The 22861-nt window shown below is 36.1% G+C and overlaps 1 protein-coding gene across 3 annotated transcripts in view; it reads right to left on the bottom strand.

Annotated features, from left to right (window-relative positions):
• Positions 1-11398: 11398 nt before the first annotated feature.
• The window catches only part of cpx (synaptic transmission protein complexin), a 341835-nt gene continuing 330372 nt past the window's right edge, over positions 11399-22861 (bottom strand). For all 3 annotated transcript variants that reach the window (XM_014362739.3, XM_089590604.1, XM_089590605.1), the window contains 2 exons: positions 14960-15092; positions 11399-12979 (listed from right to left, as the gene is read on the bottom strand). In XM_014362739.3, the coding sequence (XP_014218225.1) occupies positions 12906-12979; positions 14960-15092 (207 nt within the window). In that variant the 3' untranslated portion in view covers positions 11399-12905. The remainder of the gene's footprint in view (positions 12980-14959; positions 15093-22861) is intronic.

Genomic DNA, 22861 nt, shown 5'->3' with positions numbered 1-22861 from the left:
ATTTGCTTAAAGATTTTTCTGAAACGACTTCAACTTGGAATTTTTTTTGCAACCACGCCAAATATTTTTGCTTCTTTTTTTTGGTGTAAGCGGTCGTCCACCATTTTTTTTCACTAAATTTTATGATCTGATTTTTTCCTTTTATGATTTGTGCAGTTGTCATTGTGTATGTTGAAAGTATTTCATCCATTTAACTTTACCCGGGCAAAAAGGCTCGTGTCATTACTTCTTTTTACTTAATAGGCATCAACAGTATTGCTTCTTGGTTAACATTTTTTTTTTTTTTTTTTTCGAAAAAAGAAACGATTGTGGTAATCGTCATTTTTCATTCTGTAACATAATTGCTTATGTTTTATTGAAAGAAAAGTTTCAGTGAGTGACAAGAAATCCGAATAATTTTTATTTTTAAAAAGTAGGAAAACCAAGGTTTGTCATGATTATTTTTGTGTGAAGGATTGCACAGAAGTGCTAATGACAATGCTTGATTGTACAGATGTATCAGCTAGAGCAAAATAATTTGACCTAAGTTTTTAGCCGCTCAGTGAGTTAAAATTTTGTAAAACATTTTTCCCAACTGAGTCGAATTTCTTCAATTAAATGAAATATCGCCTTAACGTACTTAAAAATTATACAAAATTAAATTCTTACAGGTTTATTTATAAACATTCTCAAAATCCTATACCAAAGGGTTCTTTGTATTAAAATATGACACGTAATTATGTGGCCGAATGAATGTTAGTAGTTGATTTTAAAAACGTACACTGTTAATCTTGTAACGATTAAAGTATGAAAATTATTTTGTGAACAGTATGTGTACTGTACTATTGTAAGCCATTTTATAAAATTTTTTCGACTTTTATTCAAAAAGTCATTACGAAACAAAAAAAAAATTGCCTGTAAAGAGTTAAAATTCAAGAAATTTAAAAATTTTGCAAGAATCGTAGTGTAGAGGAGCTTATTTTAATAGTAATTTTGTCATAGTTTGAATCTAAAAGTTAATGTATTTTATTTAGCTCGATAACTCTGTGGTCTTTTTGTTTATCACGTTTTTTAAAATATATGTTATATACGTATTTTTTTCCATGTATAAAAGAAAGTCAACAACTGTCACTTTATCGTACGTGTTTCAATCATCATAGTTTTTTAAGCATAAAAATTCTATTATTACATTGTAATGCGTTTTGTCGTTGTCTTGGAATAGTCATTCTAATAGTTTATTTTTAGTATTTTTTTAATTGTGAAGATTTTTAGTTCACGTAATTCGCAGTTTCAGAAATATTTTTGTTTGACTTTAGGAAAAGTGAGTAATAAATTTTGTTTCTTTTGGAATAAAATTTAATCATCTATTTTCGTAACAGTATCAAATATTCAATAAAAGTTTGGTTAAAAAATAAGATAATTTTGTATAGTCGAGTGTTTGTTAGCTTAGTTAGGTCAAAAGAAAAAGCATCCTCCATAATTACACTCATTTTCCATTTGATTAATGCTCATCTCACTCTCCGTTTTCCTGTCAAATATTATTTTACATTTTTCATTATTTCTGTCACTCCAAGACTAAACGCTTTTTTAACGCACGCACTTTTTCCGAGTTCCTTCTGTATGTTGGAAGTAAAGTATGAAAAAAAATTCGATTGAAAATATTTTTATAAGACCAAACTTATAAATTTACAAATGTGTTTTATTGATTAGAATATGCCATTTTAATTTTATTAATAGTACTTTAGAATATTAACGTAGCAGCTTCAAACATTGAGGTGAATACAAATTCAATGGTCAATTGGTAGGGTTGAACTATTTTTTTGTTTTTAATTTTATTTGTTTATTATTATTTTTTTTACTATATTACGTGTTAAAAAACGCCAAATAACAACATACAGTGGTAAATAAGAAAAAAATGAGCTTTCATTTGTAAAACCTTGCTTTAATTTTTTTCAACAATTAACGATCCAACAACTTTTTCCCTCTCGAAGCAGCAAACACTTTTTTCAAAAGCTTCTACTTCTACATTAATTCACTAAATTTACTATAATCAGCAGCTTATGGTAATAATTAATTCTAGATTCGTTACATGATTTATTAATTACGTCTGATATATTTTTAAAAATATTTTGCCGCCAGCCAAACAAATATTTGTAAACGTGACTCATTTCAAATTGAAAAAACTGTGTTCCATGTATGGTCATAATAAATCAACAAATCAGTTTTCGATCAACGCTCACGTGGTGCATCCATATTTAATCGGAAATAATACGTGTCTGTATGTGTGTGAGTGTAGCAAAACGGCAAATCTTTATCTAATATTAGGCAACTACTACTCTAGTAAAATGCGAACACGAAAAATTTTTGAGTTGTCTGATGCTAAAGTTTACATTATACAGCTCGATTTCTCAATTTCATTAATAAGCGTTTTCACGTATCACGTGCCACATATGTTTATATAAATAGGGTGGCGAGGAGGTCGTGTCTTTTTTATTAATATTATTTTTTTTTTTTAATTTAACGTATTTTTACCTTTCATCCCGTCGATTTGTCTCGCAAACTAAAACCATCAGGAGTGGAAAAAACGGCGCTATTCGTTTTGTTTCTCACCCTGACATGCACGTAGTCACTATACGTAAGAGTAAAGTCGCGTATATTAGTCAAATAGGCAGCAACGAGTGTTGGAGGAAGGTGAAATGGCCAGATTTTGTTTTTCCCTTTCGCAATTTGTAGAAACGCCGCACGTGCTTTGTAACTGAATGCTTGTAAAATATTCTCTCGCTGATGCCTGATTTTTTACGGTCGTAGTGAAAAGTCACAGTGGTGCTTGCTTTTAAGCGAAAAGCGTCATTGTAACGTTTTAATTGATTGGGTTTCAAAATACTTGCCGATCAGTCGTACTTTTGGCGAGTTTAATTATTTCACAGATTTTTCAAAGCGTAAGTAGAAATAAAATTTTTTTTACTGTACTATTCGAAGTAAAGTATATAAACCAAGAAATTACTATGTTTGAAATTTTTTGTTTTCAATTATATTGTATCTGTGACAGTACAAAAACTTAGTGTCATTCAGCCCACGTTGATACGTTCTATTTGATGCGTTATATTTTTGGAAAGCAATTGTATTACAAAGTATTTAAAAAATTACGCCAATAACCAATTTTTTTATCATATCATGAGCAACTTAATTGATCGTCAAATATTTTGAAACCCAAAACCTCATAGTACTTGGTTCCAGGACGTGGATGGGGTTAAAACGATACTGAGGCGCTGAAACTTCTCATACAACGCATAAATAATTTTTCTTCCGCTTATCTCCTTTTTTTTTGTGTATCACAAAAGTCCATTTTTTGTTTGTGTGCAAATGTATACATCTATATAAGTATCTACAGAACGGAGAGATCAGCTGAGCGTCAAGTCAGTTGTAGTTGTTGTTAATAGCATGTGCACACGTGTATACAGTAAAAAGAGTATTCATGAAGAAACAGCCAAAACGAGAGCAACAACAACAGCAACAACAATAACAGCAATAAAAACAGCAACGACGGCGACAAACAAATATGTCGACACTTACACCAGCGTAGAGTGAAAAACACACAAAGGTAGTAACGACATCGAATTTTTTTTTTTGCATATTTTGTTGTGAGTGATGACTACTTCATACTTTTGTTTGTTCTATTTAAAAACTTGTGTTCACCGCATCATCAAATGAGCACGTCCTCACGTGCGAAGTTGTATAACATCCAGAGTAAAATAAAAACAATTAAAATACATTGAAAAATAGAATAAGACAAGGAAAATGATTTCTACAAGTTAACTTAAAGTAGACATAGTTGTATATAGGAACAAAGAGATTTGCAGAGATCAAAAAGTGGAGAGTGAAAAAGATAAGGGAGCATGCAGTGTGTGTTCAGATTTACAACAGACGTATCAACACTTTTTTTTTTTCTCTCAACTTCATTCTTTACTTTTAATTCATTTCAATCATTTTTTTCTTCTTCTCTTTATTATTTACAACATCGAGTAAAGTATGTATATATTTATACGTATAGATACAGACGAATGTCACTGCTACGAGCTTTCTTGCTTGTCTCTCTCTAGAAAGTTGCGAGGAAATAGAGAATCGAGAGACCTCACGGATCGCAATCCAGACGAATTTTTTTTTTTTTTTCGGGCCAATCAATAAGGCGGTTTGATAATGAATTCGTCTGGACTTGACCTTCGACATCGAGCATTACAATAAAATAGATAAAGTTCACACAATTGAGCTATCAGAGAAATATAGTTTACACATGCATTGTAGAAACATCGAAGGCGCGAGTAAAGAGAGATCGAAAGTTTTCGCTTCTGTTTTTTTTTTTTTTTTTTTCTTTTTCTTTACGTTCGCACAATACATCAAAAGAGAGCGTTTATTTATTTTTGCTTTTGTTTCCAGCTTTTAGACAGTGAAGATTGAATTTGTTTTTTCTACTATATACGTGGTTTAGATGTGTGTGTGTGTGTGTGTTTTTATAGTATCTGAGTGCAGACTTGGGCACAAGTATGTTATGGATTTTTGAACACTTTAAAAGAAAAAAATACTTTTTCTCAAATAAAATGCATTCTTTTTGCTAAAAAAATTGCTTACTTGTCAATATTCACACTATGCCAATGATTAAAAATAAGCCTGAGTATAATTTACACATAAGTAATACATTTTGGATATTAAATATATCATTGCTAAATATTTGAGATTAAATTTTTACGCACATTTTCATATATCTTAACTCTATTTTTTTATCAAAGCGCAGTGCATTATTTTTTCTGGAAAAATTTTTTTATCACGCACCTCGTCATAAGTAGTAATTAAAAAATTGTTTTTCAAGCACACACGATGCAATACATTTTTAGCAAAAAATCGTAACGCAAAATATCGTTAACAGTAAAACTGCCAAAGTCCGTATGAGTGTGTTTGTACGATTTTTGTAATGTACGTTTGTGAAAATCTAATCAAGTACAAGTTGCAAGCTGTTGGTGTATTTGTACGTTTGCACAAGTAAATGTTCGTATACCTACGGATATGAGTGTATTGGTATGCTTGTACAAACGTTTAACATCGATCTTTGTATTTGCACAATTGTGTAAACGCGTGTGTACGTGTATGATAGTGTAATTGGAATTCGGGAGAGAGAAAAAAAACATGTTTGTTCCAATTGGAGTTCTGATTAAGTGCATAATGTATGTGTGTATATGTGTACTATTCGTACTAAATCATAAATTTTCCATAACCGTCGTTTTCCTTTGATTAAGTTTGCAATTTCTCTTTTCCTCTTAAATTTTTGGTTTTAGTTTTCTTCGTTTTTTTTTTTTGTTTTTTTTTTTTTTGTTTTGTTTTATTTCATCGTTAATTGAACGTTAAACGTTAAATAGGCAATTTGCTTCTTTGGTAATTATATACTTTTAAATACTATTCGAGGGATACAGTTTATATATCATCTTTATCTTCGTACAACGGTCCGTTCTATATAGTTTCAATTTACAGTGTTAGCATAATTATATTTCTTTTTTTTATCAATAAATATTATGTAGGAGTAATTGACTTCAAGTATATTATTTGTATTCCTTTTTTTCTGAATATATATATAATATATATATAGTTTCTCTTGTATTTTTGCTCTTTTTCTTATCCGACAGAGTAATATTTGGACAGAGGAGTTGGGTTGGATAATCGATGCTAATAATGTGAGTTTTTGCCTACGATCATACCATTAAAAAAAAATGCCATTTTATGTTACATTTTGTAGGAAATGATACAATGAATAATTAAACGAGTCATTAGCAGATTAATTTGTATATAAATTTCATCAATTAATATCTCATAAATTGTGTTATTAATTTAGTGAACTGTGACGATTCGGAGAAATAATTAAAGGATTAAAAGCATCGATTTTCTGTTCGAGTGAAGATGTGTACAGTATTTAATAATATATATATATATATATTTTTTTTTTCCAACAAGTCCCTGGAGTAAGGAGAAAAAAAGGGTTTTGTTTGAGGAGAGATGCTCGACAAAGGTATATACGATCAAAGCGTCATTGTCTATATAGAAACACCTTACCATAGAAAAATTGATCATGCATAGAGAGAAAGAGCGCAACCCGGCGTTTTCGGCCTCTCGCAAGTTATCCGCCAGCCATGTGTCAGCACCATTTTAGACTGTATCATCAACTTCGCAAACTCTCAGTTTTTTATGTGATTGTTTATAAAAATTTTTTCTATCAATTGTCCTTTGCCTTTTTTTGAAATTGAGTTTCTATTGTTTCTTTTATTTTTTTTTTTCAACCAAAATACCGACGCTTTTTCTCTAATTAAAGTGATCGAGCCTTCTCCCACTTTCTTATCTCATAGTTAATCTCGCGTTCTCTTTATCAAACTGCCGCACATAACAAAATATAGGCGATTTCTGTATTATTGTTATTTTTATATTATTTATTTATTATTATTTTTTTTTCGTCTTATCGTATTCACTTTGCATCAGCTTATACTTTCGCGTGTGTAATTTGGTACCATGAGGAGTTTTTTCACGACCATCCTTTGGAATAGCTTCCAAGTTTTTTTCCTATTTCCACCGACGTGTTGGACACAACTCCAAGTTAAGTGTTTACTTCTATCTACCACGGAAAAAATTTGCCCTGAAGCTATTGCAAAAGAGATCGATCATCATTATTATTTACTGATATGCTACCCGTCTCACCCTTCGTTATCTCACTTTGGTTTTGTTCAATGATTTTTTTCTCGCATAAAATCTGTCCTACATCACAAAAAGCTAGACAACTACTTGATTTTTTTTTCCTCTACCTATTTTCCTACCATCTCTTGCTACAGACTCTGTTTTGTCTTCGGGTTATCATCTATATGTTTTAAAAATTTTTTTATTTGTTCCGTTTTTTTTTTTTCCTTATTTACGATCGGATAACTTTCGAGATTCTCGACCCGACCGAGCTTCCGACGACGAGTAAAGCAACAGCAGCTCAGAGACGCGAGGAGCTTCGTGTGTTAGTATGTGTACAAGTAGAGGCCACCGCCGAGAAATTGACAATTGTATAATATGGTAAGCACATTTAAACAGACATGCAAACATCGAGACACGAGAGAGACAGATTGATGGTGGAGCCCTTCGACAACAAGGCCCCCACTCTTTCTTCCAACATCTGTAATGTTTTCCCGCTTTTTATTTTTGTATTTATATAGTATGCATTATAGGTTATTTCAGGCGCGTGTTTGTCATTGTTTGAGGGTTCTTTGTTCCTCCGGAGAACCGGAATCGTAACGGCCGAGATTTTGTTTTCGGTACATGTGTGACTTTGTTGTTTGTTGCAGGAAAAATGGAGACAAGAGTGTTACGTTTTTGTGTGCTTTGTTCACTGGTAAAGGAGGTTATAAAGCGAAACCTGGCACTACAGCTCTAAATTTCTCGTGTTGAATGAAAATCGGGTATACAAATAGAATCGGTATCTTTTAAAATTAGAGAGAAAATGCTGAAAGTGCCGGGGTAAGGGGAAAAGAAAAAGTGTTGGCTTACTGCGAGTAAACACGTGCACAGAGCGGACAAAGAGGTAAGTTTTCAGGGAAAAAGGAGGGTGCATGCGGGATAACTGACAAGGTTTCCTTCAAGTTAGGAGAGAAGAGGGAAACTATATTGGTGGTATAGAGTTGCGAGCTGATTTTTTCGTGCATGCAAGTGTGTGTGTGTGTGTGTGTGTGTGTGTGTGTGTGTGTGTGTGTGTGTGTGTTCAAAGGGAAAGGTCGAACCCAGGGGGTTCTGCTGTTTAGAAGTAAGTATACCAGGTGGAGCTTGGTTCCGGTGGTTTTTGTTGGTGTAAAGTGCGTGAAATCGAGGACAGCCGAATGGCTTAATCAAAAAGTGCACATATATACAGATAATAAAGCGTGCGCAACGCGAGTGTGATACTTATCTTTCCTTCGATTAGACAAACACGCACATTTATACATTTAAAGTAGCGTAGATTATTTTAGTAACATAATGCGTACACACTCAGTTTTTTTTTTTTTTTTGCTAACACAGTCGTTCTCAAGCGTATTTGTTGCTGTAAAATGACAAAAAAAAATTACTTAAAAATTATTACGTAATACACGCGTCGACTACCCATATTGTCATAGTGTCAATGTATTTGTTTGTCATTAACTATTCGTTTAGTTGTTTAATTATCTGTAAAACTACTTTCACAAATCCACGTTATTTATTTATTATTCGTCTGGGTGTCGTATGTGGTTTTTATGTTTCCTTCTGGAACGCGCCAATAGTTATTTCTCTACGTGTGACAAAACTTACCGGGATAAAAACAAATTTCTCATCCATTCCTGTAATTTATGTCGGCTTTTTGAAAAAATTAATTTTGAGAATGACAACTGTGCTTCGGAAATGAACTACAAACATTTTTTTTTTTTTTTCAGTTTCACAAAGCTGTTGATTGAACATGTATTATTTACCTTTCTTGTTTCGATTGGAGAGTGTTTTTTCGTTTTAATCCCCGTCCTAATGAAAATCGAGAAGTTAGCAAATATTGTGAAAGAAGACGAAGTATAGTAGAGAAAGAGTGAGAAGAAAGTAGATGAAGAAGAAAAGTTTGACTTGGCCCGCATAAGTTGCGCAATGTGTTTTGCGACGCAAGTTAAATTTCAAGCATTTATTGTAATCGTCCCAAGTATTCCGTACGAGCTCGTGCGCGCGTGCACGACGCGACATCAGTAGAAGCGGAAAAGATTAATACGTTAACTGCGAGCTGCATAATTTCATCACTTTTTGTCTAGCTTTGCCTTTTTTTGTTCTACATCGTACACTCGACTTTCAGGCTTTATTATTCCTAAGAGTTTTACTTTTTTTTTTTGTTTTTTTTTTTTTTTTGTTTTCGTTTATCATTAAGTCAAAAATAAAAAAATACATTTCCTCCGTTATTCGTTCATACAAAAAACAGCATCACGCAGGATTAATATTGATAACGTTTTTTTTTTTTTTTTTTTTTTTTTTTTTTTACATGCTCGTGTTTCTTTAAACTCGGTAATTTATTTTTATAACTCGGTTAACGCGAAGTGTTTTTTTTCTTCTTTCCTCTTTCTCGCTAGTTCTCTTCTCTTTCACTCTACCATTCGCGCACTTTTTTCGCATTTATTCCTCTCGTTTTTATTTTATTATTTTTTTCTTTTCTTTAAATTTTCACTGCTGTACACGCGTGAAAACACGTGCATCGAGTTGTAAGATTATTATATTGCATTTTTCTCACTTTTTGGCCCTCATATATTTTATTTCTTTTTATTTTATTTTTTTAACACTCGTTATTCACGCACTACAGGAGAATTTGTGTTCAAATTTATTTTAAAATTTTTTTTAACGCACAGAAAAATTATGTCATGTATTATTTAATATGAAATTTTTTAGATAATTTTTTTTCTCGTATCAAATGTCACACTGATCGTACAAACGTGTAAAAGCATAGTACTGGTTGTGATACTGGTAACCCGATGGTGACGTCAAAAACATAAGATTCACAATAAGTGTCTCAAATTCTCTCTTCACTTTTTTTTTCTTTTTTCTTTATCTACTTTAATTAGTACTCTACCCTCGATAAGTTTTTATGTATAACTATATATTTATATGTATATATTTTTCATATCAAACAGCCGGAAACTTTTTACTGTGCCGCCCATAAATCATCAAAACACTGTCGAATTTCTCCTTTGCTATTCGTGGTGCACACCATTTTTTCGTGATAGTTCATCCCTTTGTCTTTCCTTCGCTTTGCTCATCCGATTTTGTGGTTCGTCAACATGTTGATGTTTAAATTTTGGCGCAGAATCGCACACGTACGACACACAGACACACACTGCACTCATTTAATCACACACAAATTGCACACGCGAACTCGGTATGTTTACGCAAAAAAGATATCCTCTGAATTTGTTATTATTATTTTTATGATTATTCTACATTCGTGTCAGGGCGTGTTTTTGTGTGTGGGTGTTGGAACGTGTATTTTACATGTCTTGTTATTTATTATTATTTTTATTGTTATTATTAATATTATTATTATTCTTATTAACGTTATTATCATTATATATTTATTAAAAGTATATGTATATTATATATAAGGCATGCATCACCTTCGTCGGCAGTTGGTGCTCTTTTAAGAACCATCCTGCTCACGGCTTGCTCGCTGTAGCGCGCACTCGTACGCTGGTGAATCATTTTATTTTAATTTTTTTTCTATTGCAAGGGATGGGGCAGCTTAACATCGAACTAGCGTTTATATAATTAATATTCAATTTCAACAAATATTGCCCACGTAGTACATTTTAATACGCACCAGCGTGCGCGTGCGCGCACATGTACCACGTGACGACACCTACGGCCCAACATTTTTTTCGTTCGACACGCGGGGCGCGTCATTACTATAATTTTTATTATTATTTTTTTCTATTCTGCTTACTTTATTTTAGCGTTTACTCCAGTTTTCATGGAAGTGCAAGGCTTTGCTTTGGATTATTTGACTCGTCTGATCGCTTATTCTCACAATCCATCGTACTTTTCGCTTCTTCTTTGTAAAAAATTGTTTGTCACGAAACATTTTTGTTCCTATTTTTCGTATTTTTAACATTGAATGATTGTGATTTTTTTTGTTCGTTTTTATTATCGTCGCGTGTGAAGCGCCTGAGATTCCGAAGGACCTTACGTATCATAACTTGTTACATCTACGATCAATCATTGTACGGAACATTTTGCATTTAAAATGCCATTTGGAATCTGACCATCGGTTGCATAACTCACTTATTCTACTATACGCATACTCTGTTGTCACTGCGCATGCGCGATAAGTCGAAGCCATGCTTCCTCGTCAAATTCCAATACTTGGCGTTGTGACACTACTCGCGTTAACAGCGGAAATTTATTCTCAATCCTTGGCTGTAAAGAGCCTTGATGCATAATTTTCATTCTAACAACAACAGCAATAACAGTAGCAACAACAACAACAAGAATAATAATAGTAATGGCAATAAATGAATTCCCCTAAGCCTCTCGAGGTTAGAAAAAACATTCTACTCGTATATACTTAATACGTCGTACATGTATAAATATAAATTTATTGTTTTAGAAAAAAATCGAACTTGAGTTAAGGTCTTTCGGGTTCCGCGACGCTACGGCGATGCAAAAATGAGAGTGCAAATCTCGTACTACATTAGCAAAATATTCAACAATATAACAACAACAATGCGCGTGCCCTCCAGCGCGCAGTTCACTTACACGCCCTGCGCATCGAAACAATTACATTTTACCCCTTAAATGGGCCTTGCACGTAGGGTCCGTCGCGTGGTCGAGAATCGGACGGATGGCCGAACAAGAACTACCATCCATTCGTTTTTGTTTCTCTCGTTACTAACTGTCCGTCATTGTGACACCCTTTTCTTTTTGTTTAGTCATCATCGGCTTTCTCATAATTACTCTTACAATTATGATTAATCATTGAAATTATAACATATTTTTGTTTCATTATTCGCCCTTTTTCGTCAATATACTGTTCGCTACTATTTCACACTTTTTTTTTTTTTTTTTTTTTTTTTTTTTTTTTTTTTTTTACTTTTAACACTGCCAGACCAACTACTCACTCGTAACATCATCATTATCATATCCACATCTCATCTTCTGACTAGTTAACTACTACATAAAATTCGATCGCAAAAGAAAAAAAGCACCTACAATTTCACAAACTTATACACCCACGTTTTTCTTCTCTCTTATTTTTGCACGCTTTTATGTGTCCCCTAGCAACAAATGTCACATTATTGTTCTTATTATTACTCGATTCTTATGCAGTAATAATATATTAATATAATCATACAGCAATAATAATAATCATCATCTCGTCTCGCTCTCGTCATTCAATCTCGTTGGACATCGCCATTTTTTTTTTTTTTTTTTTTTTTTTTCTTTTATGACTGGTTGTTTAACAATCTCTTCACGTTCATCATTCCATATTATAATATTATCATTATTTGTTATTAACGTTTTTCTCTTTCATCATTATTGTATAATTGTTAACATTATCATTGAAACAACTGTCGCGCTTGTGATCTTTTGGTTTGTTTGTTTGTCTCTGTCTGAATCAACTAGCAACTACATAACTTGACTACCGCTTATAATACCTAATCGTTATCCACCATAATCATGATTATAATAATAATAATAATTTTTTTTTATATATTTATTTTATTATTATTTTTTTTTTTTACTAAAAACTTAGGGACTAGATACTTTTGCTTCTTCTCTTTCTCATTCTATTTCACTACCTTTTGCACTCCTTAGCGAAAAAATCGCTCGAAGTGGAGCACTTTGTTATTGGGATGTTTGCAGGGTTGCTGACTGTCTGCCGTTCTCTTAATTTTGAGCGTCTGTTCCGTGTAAACTTTTGTTTTTCGTGTTGGGTGTGTTCTTCTCGATTTTTGTCTCTGTGTACATGTTTTCTGGTCGTATACCAGCTGGTTGTCGTCGTCGTCGGATCTCTCCTGCCGTTCCTTCCTCTCTCTTTCCTTTCCTCTTGGGTTCGGGGCAAACAGCGAAAATCGTTGACATTTTCCTTTCCTTCCGTGTTTACTCGATTAATCATCCCTCGTTATGGTCTCCTCTCGGAAAGTCAAGCTCTCGCCCAAAGGGGAAAAAGCGAAGAAGAGAGAAAGAATTGGCAAATACGCTCGAGTTAAGCCACGACTGCTGCTACTGTTCTCGCGATGGTGGAGGTGTGATTGCTCAGCCGGTGGAACGGATGCCCTGTCTTCGTCGTCGTCATTTTCGTCTTGAGCTCGGAATTGATGGAGGTTAAGATGGCTACTCCTCGGCCAGCCGAGCGCTGCCCCCTTTTTCTCCTTCCCGGGGTCGACTCATTGCAGGTTACACCTGGCTTCGATTTGCGTCTTTATCTCGTCCACCTGCGTCGTCATCATGTTCTTTAGCTCTGCAATAATACGAAAAGGGTTTCAATCATCATGAATCTAGCCTTTGGGTTTTGTGCTATCGAGGTGACATTTTTTCACGAGGGTTTCATTTCATAATACTTATTAGGGGTATTATCGAAACGTGTATTTATTAAAATATATAATAAACAACAATTGGGTCGGGTTAATTTAATGTTATTCCTAGAGAATGAGTCGTCTCGTAACCTCACTCGACTGTTAGGATCATAAAAAAATTCGAAAGTCTTTAAAAGTCATTCAAATAAATCATGAAAATATTTTAAAATTCTTTGAAACAGTTTACAAGCCATTTGAAAGTCTCTGAAAGATTTAACACTTATCGAGAAATATTTAGAACTTTGGATGACCAAAGACTTTCAAAGATTTTATTTTATCTTGGAAATGTAGCTTGTAGACTTCTATCACTTGTATCTTGACTAAATAAGATACATGTATACAATGATATTTCAATGAGGTGGAATTCAGAGCTAAAGTGAGACTCCAGAAATTAAAAAATTTCCTTGTTTAAAGCTTCTGTACAAAAGTTATACGCGTTTAAAGTCAAACGTTGAATTTTCGTAAAACGAGCATATTGGTACATCTCACGGTTTCTGTTCTTTCATTTTAAACTCTTTTAACTTCCAACAGAATCTTCAAATGATATGGTTCTTTTTTTAAATTTTTAGGCTTTCACATCAGCTCTCATACATGCGTCTATCAGGAACATTATACCTTTACGTACACGCGTAAAAACTTTTAAGTTTGGCAAAAATTACGCAAAAGTTCATGTGGCCAACGTTTGGCCAAACTTTGGCCAAGCTTGGGCAATGAGAAAATTTCAAACTTGAATTTTTGTTGGAATATTTGACTCAAGTTTAGTAAACGTTCATCAAAACGTCTAAAAAATTAATTTGTTGCGTCAGTATATTAGTTGATCTGCATATACGACTTACGAAAAATATTGAGTCAAATGTTCCAACGAAAATCCAAGTTTGGGAATTTTTCATTGCCCAAGCTTGGCCAGATGTTGGCCACATGAACTTTGTCGAAAGTTAGGCCAAACGTCAAAATTTTTACGCGGGTAAGTCTCAGATAAAAGCTCTATAAAATTCATTCAATATACATCGGTAGTTAGTCATAACTTGTAGAAGCTATGGCATACATTTTAATGTGTTTTACGTGACCTACACCTATAAACATATTCTGGTGAGCGATAGATTCCTTTCGTTTGGAAATAAAATAAGCCGTAGAATTTTTTTCGCTTAGTGTATTCTCCACCAACGATACTATTTTAGCTCAGTTCCCAAACGAATTCCGTCCCGAAAGCTCACGTTTCGTTTCCAGTGGGTAACAGTGGCCGACGAACAATGAGCCATTTTCGAACAACGAGTCTCCTAAATCAGCCGTCGAAGCAATAAGCGCCAGCAGGCACTGCAGCTGTATAGACGACGGCTCACGAAAATGCCGAGCACGTATAGGAGAGAACGAACGAACGTTAGCACGCGCGCACTTGCGGTTGATAGTGTAAGGGGGAGGAGTCCGGTGGCGTGCCGTTTGACTTCCAACTGCGCGGCTCGTTAAGCGCGAAACATCGATCGCCTGTTTGTATCTCGTCCTTCGGTGTGGCTTTAAAGGTACAGGTGTACACGTACATCTCGTTATGTGCACGAAATTCGGTTATGTGTCCTAGAGAATAGGTATCTTCGTAACCGTGTCAAGGTTTGACAGTTTGTACATCCCAATTTACTCGAATCCTAAGGTAATGATCTTATGTTTCTTTCTTTCGACTGATTACCCAATGTCTGTATAAAAGTAAATAATTTTTTTTATTTCCGTAGTGCAACAGTCGTTTTTTTTAAATTATGGTGTTAATTATTCGTTTGGATTCAAAAAGAAGACTTGACATTTGGCACAGCTAACGTGAAACGAAAACTCAATCCGGTACCTTTTGGATATGTAAAAAAGTGAAAAAGAAAACTCACTTGTGAACTCGTCCTCGTCTTCCGCTTCTGCTTCAGCCGCCAGTTCCTCAGGCGTCTTCTTCTTGCGCATCAGCGGATTAGCTGGTTCTTCCTGGGGCATTTCCTGCACCTCCTCCTTCTTTTTTATGTTATACTGTAAACCAAATCCAGAAAAAGTAGCAATTAGCCAAGTGTTGGTGCAATATTTTTGAATGTTTTTAAAGTTGAGCGTAAATGATTTTTTTTTTTTTTTATGTAAAGTATACGACAAGAGTAGTTTTTTTTTCTTTTTAAAATAGTTTCCTTATACTATTAGGACTGACGATAATAAAATGCGTACATTCGTTCCTGGATCATATATGTATAATAGTAGATACCCAGATGTAGATGGTATGATTCGATGAGTAGGGACTTTGTGGGCGATAAAACTAGAACTCAATCAACAATTGTCCATTGTTGCAGATTATCACAAAACTAAAAATTCCTGATACCCAAACAAAGTTGCAATTTGTCATGAAAAAAAAAGATCGTTTCATCCTCGTGAGCCATGTCGAGTTGACAAGTCCCCACGAGAGCCTTGTCAACTAATTTTAGCAATCCCAGTCGTACCACCGCGTCGTGGAGAACAACAATGCATCGTCACACAATTATCCAAATGCGTTGCCATGACCGATGATGTCGAGAGCTTAGCAGAATCCTCTCTCTCTCTCTCTCTCAGTGGTAGCTCGTCGAAAATTCATCAATCACGAGCGCGAGGCGCTTCCGCGTCGATATCAATAATCAAAAGCTTCGCTCGGATTGGCTTGATCATTCATTATAACTCCCCGACGGGCACGAAGTGCTACATATACTTGTTATCGCGAATGGACTTTGAGGGAGTGTATTGTGCGGAAGTGAAAGAAGACCCAACAAAGTTGATGTATAATAGTCCCGATGCCGATCTCTGTGTGTATCTGCTTCGATGCGTGTGTCTCTATTGATTTCGAGGTTTCAATTTTTGGGAGTTTACGTAGAGGTAAGGATTTCATGGATTGGTTCTCGTTTTAATTTAGCGTGAAATAATCTGTTTGTTGCAAATTGTCAACCATTTGTAAAGATGAAGATGTAATTGATCTCGTGTGAATGATTGGATTAGACTATTCGTAATATAAAACGCGTTTTCCAAGCGTTAAAGGAAAAATAACGTTTATCAGAAATCATGTGTGTTGTGCACGGAATTCGTTTGTGATTTCATGTCGACGTTTCTGAGAGTCGAGAAACCTGAAACATGTACGTATACATGTTCCTAAATGGAAAGTACTTGAGGAATTCCAGATGTATCAACCCACGAAGGTGTTATTTGAATCCTACTTTTAGCGACGTTGAATCGGTGAAATGCTTTCATTCAAATTTAAAAATTATACTTTGGCTCGGAAAGCAATGGTCAAACAACTTTTCATTTTAATCTTTTCAAATACCACCCACGACGTAGCCTATAACTCGTGTCAGCTGCACTTCTACGCTAAGGCCACAAACAGCAACAACATACAGATCCACAACGACAATCCATTCGCGCTTATTGGATGCAACGAACAGCGGCAGATCCACGTGAGCGTTGCTACACGTATACGTAACGCAAACTGAGAGCACAGGTAGACTGACTCAACCGCAAACTACCAAAGTTCGTCCCCATATGTCGCCGCGACTCTTGCAAAGCACAACCTACATACACATGTACACAAGTGGAAGTCTGATAATGAAAGCTTCCACCGTAGTTTCGTCCTAAGTCTTCCGTACGGTATGCATAGCGCGTTGTCGCATGTATGGAGTCGGAGAGCTAATGGGCTCGACGTGCTTTAGCAAATGAGCCGAACGACGTGCGTTATGCATTATACATGCCCGTCCGAGAATATAATCCGATGCCCGGGGGAGAGGGGCCATGCTTTGCTCGGGTCCGCGGATTATGCGTTGGTCGAGCTTGTGGTAGAGAGAGCTTTCGTTTGACGACACTCCCGTGGATTGTTGTTATTGGTACCGTTGTCATTAACTCGTTTCTTCAGCGATAATAAGTCTTATGGCTTTTTTTTTTTTTTTAAACATGTTGTACGTGGAGATTTTGGGGATGTGAGGGTTTTACCTGCAGAGGCGTCTAATCGTACATCCTATCGATGAAATAAGAAAAAATTTGAGAATCCCTTTAAAAAAATCGTGTACATGGGCTAGTAATTGGATTCAGATAGACATATTGAAAACTTTTGTCACTTAAGCTTTTTGAAAATTACTCTAATAAGAACGTTTTTTTTTTCCATAAGAGTATGCGTTGAATAATTAGTTTCTCAAGATACGTCACTCGGAGTATAACATTAATAGTTTTCACAAATTTTTTAAAGGGATTCCTGAATTTCTTGTTTTTATGATACAAACCCCTCAAGAATACATCAAAAAGTCGAACTAAACTATTTATTGACAATAATATGATCCCATTGTTGATGAATGTCTGCATTCACCAATCATACGTTGACAAAAAAACTATTTCTTGATTTTTTTGGTTCATTAATACAAAGATAAGTTTACAATTTCTTCAGTACTTTTTTTTACTTTTAAATTTTCATTTGTAATTTTGGAAGATGGCGCCATTATCATCAATGTTCTCTGAATGTATAAATGTAAACATATTGTAAGCTTTGATTGTGGCAAGAAACGCCATGAACGTAAAATCAAGTAGAAACAGACGAGTTTGGTAAGACGAGCCATCAGCGCACGACGAAATTAAAATGCATTCGCCTGATCGATGTTTAAAATCTTTAGTTTTTAGCTTACAGCTAATAAATAATAAAAGAAGTTAAAGTAATATATTAACAATAAGTGGCACTACTATTCGTTGTAAGGTATTTTGGTAACAATAATCTAATCCATTACAGTACAAGACCCCATCCATTCGGTCACTGACAGACAGAAAAGCAATTGAAAAAAGACCGTGACACGTATTCGTCCGTTATGAAAAATCATAATAAACGATCTTTGTACGATTTAATATTTGTTTGGATTGAAAAAAAAATCCAAGAAAGAAAAGTGTCAGACAGTGAGCAAGTTATGAAAACCCACGAAATTCGCGCGTATCCAAAGAATTTCAGCCTCAACCAAATTAATTGAAATTCCATGCAGGTGCATCCTCATCCCCTAATTCCTTCGTACACACATATTAAACGCACAGAAGGACCGGGTAATAAGATTTTCTTGGCATATCCCCGAATGTCTTCTCGCCAAGCGCGAAACGTATCATTTGGCTGTTGAATTCATGCAAATTGAATTCGTGTGCGGAAAGGCCAATAACGAGACCGTGTACCGTCTTCTTTCACACATGTTGTTACTTATAAATACAGAACTCAGGATTACTCTTGTAAAGTTTCTCATGAATAACATTTCTCTGGACCCGGTGGGGGTTCTTTGCATACTGGATTGACGCGCGGGTACGTGCGTGGCGTGTGGGATCCGTTCGAGAAAGCTTGTATTAAAAAAAAAATACTGGAGAAATATCGGTCTACTCTGTATCAAAATAAAATTTCTCTCTACAAAAAAAAACAGTTTTCCCGGAATTACATCGAGCGAGCATGAAACAGTAACAATGAAAACACTGCAAAAAAAAAAACTTGTGCACCGTAAACTTACGCATGTTTGAACAAAGCTTTAAGTGTGACGTTTTCAATAAAAGGCACAACCGTTTGAAAAACAAACTCATCGTTTTACTGAATCAAACGATTATTCCTCAAAAGATTGACGCAAAGAGGCAGCAGAGTGCAATCTGTAACAAAGGATCTTTGGACATCCCGCGGTAAATTATCTTTGATTTCCTTGCGGAATCGGTAGTTGATACAATCCACAACAGACCGATGGGAAATTCTCTCGAATGCTGATAAACATTGCCACGAGAAAGTTCAGTTTGTAATCGAGAAAAAGCATCGAAAACTGCGTGCACATAGTTATGAGTCGCTATACGTATATGTACCTATGTAAGTGTACCATGTCCAAAGCTTCTCCAAACAGCCGAGACACACACCTGACGTGCTCGTTACACACCCATCAAGGCAAGGGGGATCGATCGGCCGATCATACATATAGGTACGCTCTCTCGGCCAGTCCTGTCTAATCGTCCGGTCGTAATGCGCGTGTGAGGTTGATGGTGCCAATGTCGACGCCCGCAGTGTTACACAGGTACACTGGATTGCTTCCTTACAGCCTCACCTGAGCGTACATTGTTGTACATCGGGATTTCCCTGGAGCTTGTTCTTGTTGTACTTGCATCTTCTCGGCCATACCGATATTACATGTTACTCGTGTAAGATGGGGCTCGTACTTGTACGAGGGTTGGAATCTTCGAAAACGTATACGGGATTGACGAAATCGTTGGGTGACATGTTTACTTCTACACCAGAAAATCCGTGTTTTCTGCTACGATTCTTTTTGTTCTCCCTGTGGCACTATATCTTAATTTTTGGTAAAGCTATGCTGCTACTCTTTTAGATGTAACTCGGCTTAGGAGGAGCATTTTAATTTCACTTTCATTGAAAGACGTTTTGGAATATATTTTGTCTTCATCTTATCCTGCGTCATGTTGGAGAGGAACCTGGGATGAAATGGTTTCAGGGTGATGTGGGTTTCTCGAATATTTTTCAAATCAGTCAATTGAAAGAACTGGAAAATTTTTTGAACTCACTTCAACGTACCACCTAAAAATCAAAATCCTCCATAACTCCAACAACTTTTTTCTGATATGACATGGATTTTTATCATTAGTTTTTCCGAAACTTATTGAAAACCAGAGATTTTCTATGCTTAAATAATGGCCCACATGAAATATCGTAAGATTAAGCTCATAAAATCCGCCTCGGTGTTTCACTTCGGGGGAGTAAAGCCTTAAAATTTTTTAATTTATAGAATCCTAATTTTCCCTACACAATCAAATTAGGTACCATTATATCTTTGGAAAACACAGTTTTCAAGTGTACTAAAAAAAAGGGTACTTATATGCGGTGGAGCGAACCAAACGGGAGATGTGCCAAAACCTGTGTTTTACAATGTGACATTTGCACTTGGAGATTTTGACGTATACTACACGCTTTCACGTCACTTCGACCCTTGTTGTCAGCTGTTCTCTGTACTGCACGGGCGTACATCATCAGTCTACAGTAGTTATAGCTAACGTGACATTATACAGTTGGGGCACAGATGGCACGTACGTGCGCGTACGTGTACTAATTTACGATGTACATACATTACACACGTAAACGCATAATATACGGGGCCTTTGGCATAAATTTATAATTGTGTACACGCACGTCGGCACGGTACATTTGTTTGGTAGTATTTTAAATTTTGCTCTTACGTAAATTGCACAAAGTACCGATGTGGTGGGTAAATAATTGTCATTGCGATTTCAATGAACCGCGGAGTTGCTTTTGAATACTTGATTTTATTCGAGTTGCGATGATTGTCGGACGGACTTGATATTTATCGAATTACGCGTGAACGCACGCAGCCAACCGCAAACCCTGTGAATCGTCCATTTTACTGTTGCTTGGTAATTTCAGTGCTTATTTTAGGGATAAAGATAACGGTAGAAAAAAAAAAAAAACATAAACCAGCCATAAGTCACTTTATCATCCGGTCAATTATAATACCAATGGTGAATGTAAAAAATATCATTAGATAATTGGAAATCTTAGTAAACGAGGGATGAAGAAATCGATTATTTTCCACTGTACCACAATACAGATTGATGTATCGATTTGAATCCAAAATTTCTTGCTCCCTCCGTGTACTTTTGTAAAGTCACGCAACTATGACCCGAATTTTTTCAAAAATTGTGCTCTAATTCAAACTTTTCAGTGAGCTTCATTGAATTTTCGTGACGTTGTCTTTGAACCACATTTAAAAACTCGTCCCTTGCACTAATCGTCAGCGCACACGTGACGACACCTCGAGCTAAGAAGGTTATATACATAGTCCCCTTAACCCGAGGAGGTAACGAACACGCCCTGATTGTCTAAGACTCCGTGGTGTGGATAAACAACAAGAAGCGAAAACTATATCTTGGAAACTGGCAGCGCGAGTTGTACACGTGCACAGTGATGAAGAGGAGCAGCTGATGTGTACGGACGGCTCATCGCGTATAATCCTTTCCCGACCCTCCTATATATTATACGCGTTGCAGTATTACTTAGTCTCGCGAGAAGTTTGGAGCGGCTTGTATTGCGCGCCGCGTGTGTCGAACATAGAGAGTTACTCTCGACGCGCACGGCAGTTGTTCCGTGTAAGAATTCCACTTGGGTGCTTCCTAGGGGGGGAGGGGACACTTTTTTTTTGTCGATACGTGGATTGGGAAAGTTTGTAAACATCAAATTCATACAATGCGACGCGCCAACGGATAATAGGATTGTGAAGACTTTTTCTTTTTTTTTTTCGAAGCTCTGTGAGTTTTGGTTAAAAGACACGTTACAGCGAAGAGCAATGTTGCAAGAAAAATCACTTTTTGATAATCTGTTGAAAAAAAGGGGGCCATCGATGAATGCGCCTCCACATGTATCCTTCGATTTCCATGGTTGGTCGTAACATTGGAAGAACAAAGCACCAAGAGGTCTCGATTTACCACGTATTACCGCGAGCAAACAAGTGACGAATAATTAACCCAATTCGTACTTTAGGAATACGAAGCTCCCCCGTTCGAAGGAAAGCTCGAAAAAAGCTGCCAATTCGCTCACACTCCCGAAGATATGTACAAAAGCAACCCCCATCCCGAATTTGGGAGAGCTTTAGCGGGATCGTTTGTGTATCCAAGGCTCCATTGCACGCGTGGGAAACTCGTGGATGGATTTATGCGCTCGTCGCCATGCTCGATTGTGTCCAGGGGCTTGGATACGCCATTCGCCCGTGTCCATGTGTATACGTATGTGTAGTCACGTTGGTAAATTGTTCGTTGGGCGTGTTATCACCCGCATGTAGAGCCGAGAGCTGGAGACAAGGGAAACGAGATGCACCAAACGCGCCCCTCGAGCATTCAATGGAGTTGGAAAAGTAGCGAGGGACGGGCAGGAAGTGGGACTTTAAGTGGGGGTCGTTAGGGATGCAGTGCGACGATTGTTACCCATGCGAGTTTTGGGGGGTTGGGGTCATTTTTGGGGTGGGCGAGGGAGGGAGCTGGTCGAGTGGAAAATCTGGAGCAAGGATTGCGGGGAGTCAGTGAAATGTGGCGATTACGTAGGACTATTCATCTCGGTTTTGGGGCAAGTTTCATGCTTGACGCAAGTATAGTTTGCCAACCGTACGAGGATTTTGGGATAAATTTCACTTCTGCCCAACAGATTTCGAAGAAATTTTGGTGTAAGACCTCAAAATGTGTTGGTCGATGCCACTGTTCTGCTGTTTCATATAACTCCAATACATTTTTGTCAATCAAATTCACAGTTTGGATGATTTTTCTTAATCGATAAAAGCTTTTTTATGATCTCCAACACGCTTAGCAAACCATCCATCTGTTTATCCACGGTCCAATATACTTGATTGTTGAGATTTTTCTGTTTTACTTTCGTTACTTTCGATGAATTGTTGTGCGAACTTTTTCTTGTTTCGAGCCTTTTTACTTATCCATCTGAAATCCTTTCAAAATATAAGAGTCTCGTGATGATGATTATTTTGCTTTGAGAATCAAGTGTAGTACATCAACCCCAACGCCTGAGATAGGCCCAGCGTGTAACAATCAAAATGGCTACCACGTTCTTATTGTTGATGGATAAAAAGTGAAGATTCAAATAAATCATCCCGTTGTTTGTCCAATGCGTCTATATCCGTTGAAACGAATCTTCGCGAGATAGAGACCACTAGTATTAATTATTAGAGAAAAGCAGCTGTACAAACTATCCCAACTCATGAACCCAAGCGCTCAATACA

Source organism: Copidosoma floridanum, unplaced genomic scaffold (genome assembly GCF_036245765.1).
Source record: "Copidosoma floridanum isolate Cflo_tuat_1 unplaced genomic scaffold, Cflo_Japanese_pri ptg000012l, whole genome shotgun sequence".
NCBI classification, from domain to species: domain Eukaryota; kingdom Metazoa; phylum Arthropoda; class Insecta; order Hymenoptera; family Encyrtidae; genus Copidosoma; species Copidosoma floridanum.
The sequence above is the reverse complement of the archived record's forward strand: the minus strand, read 5'-3'. Positions and strand labels throughout refer to the sequence as shown.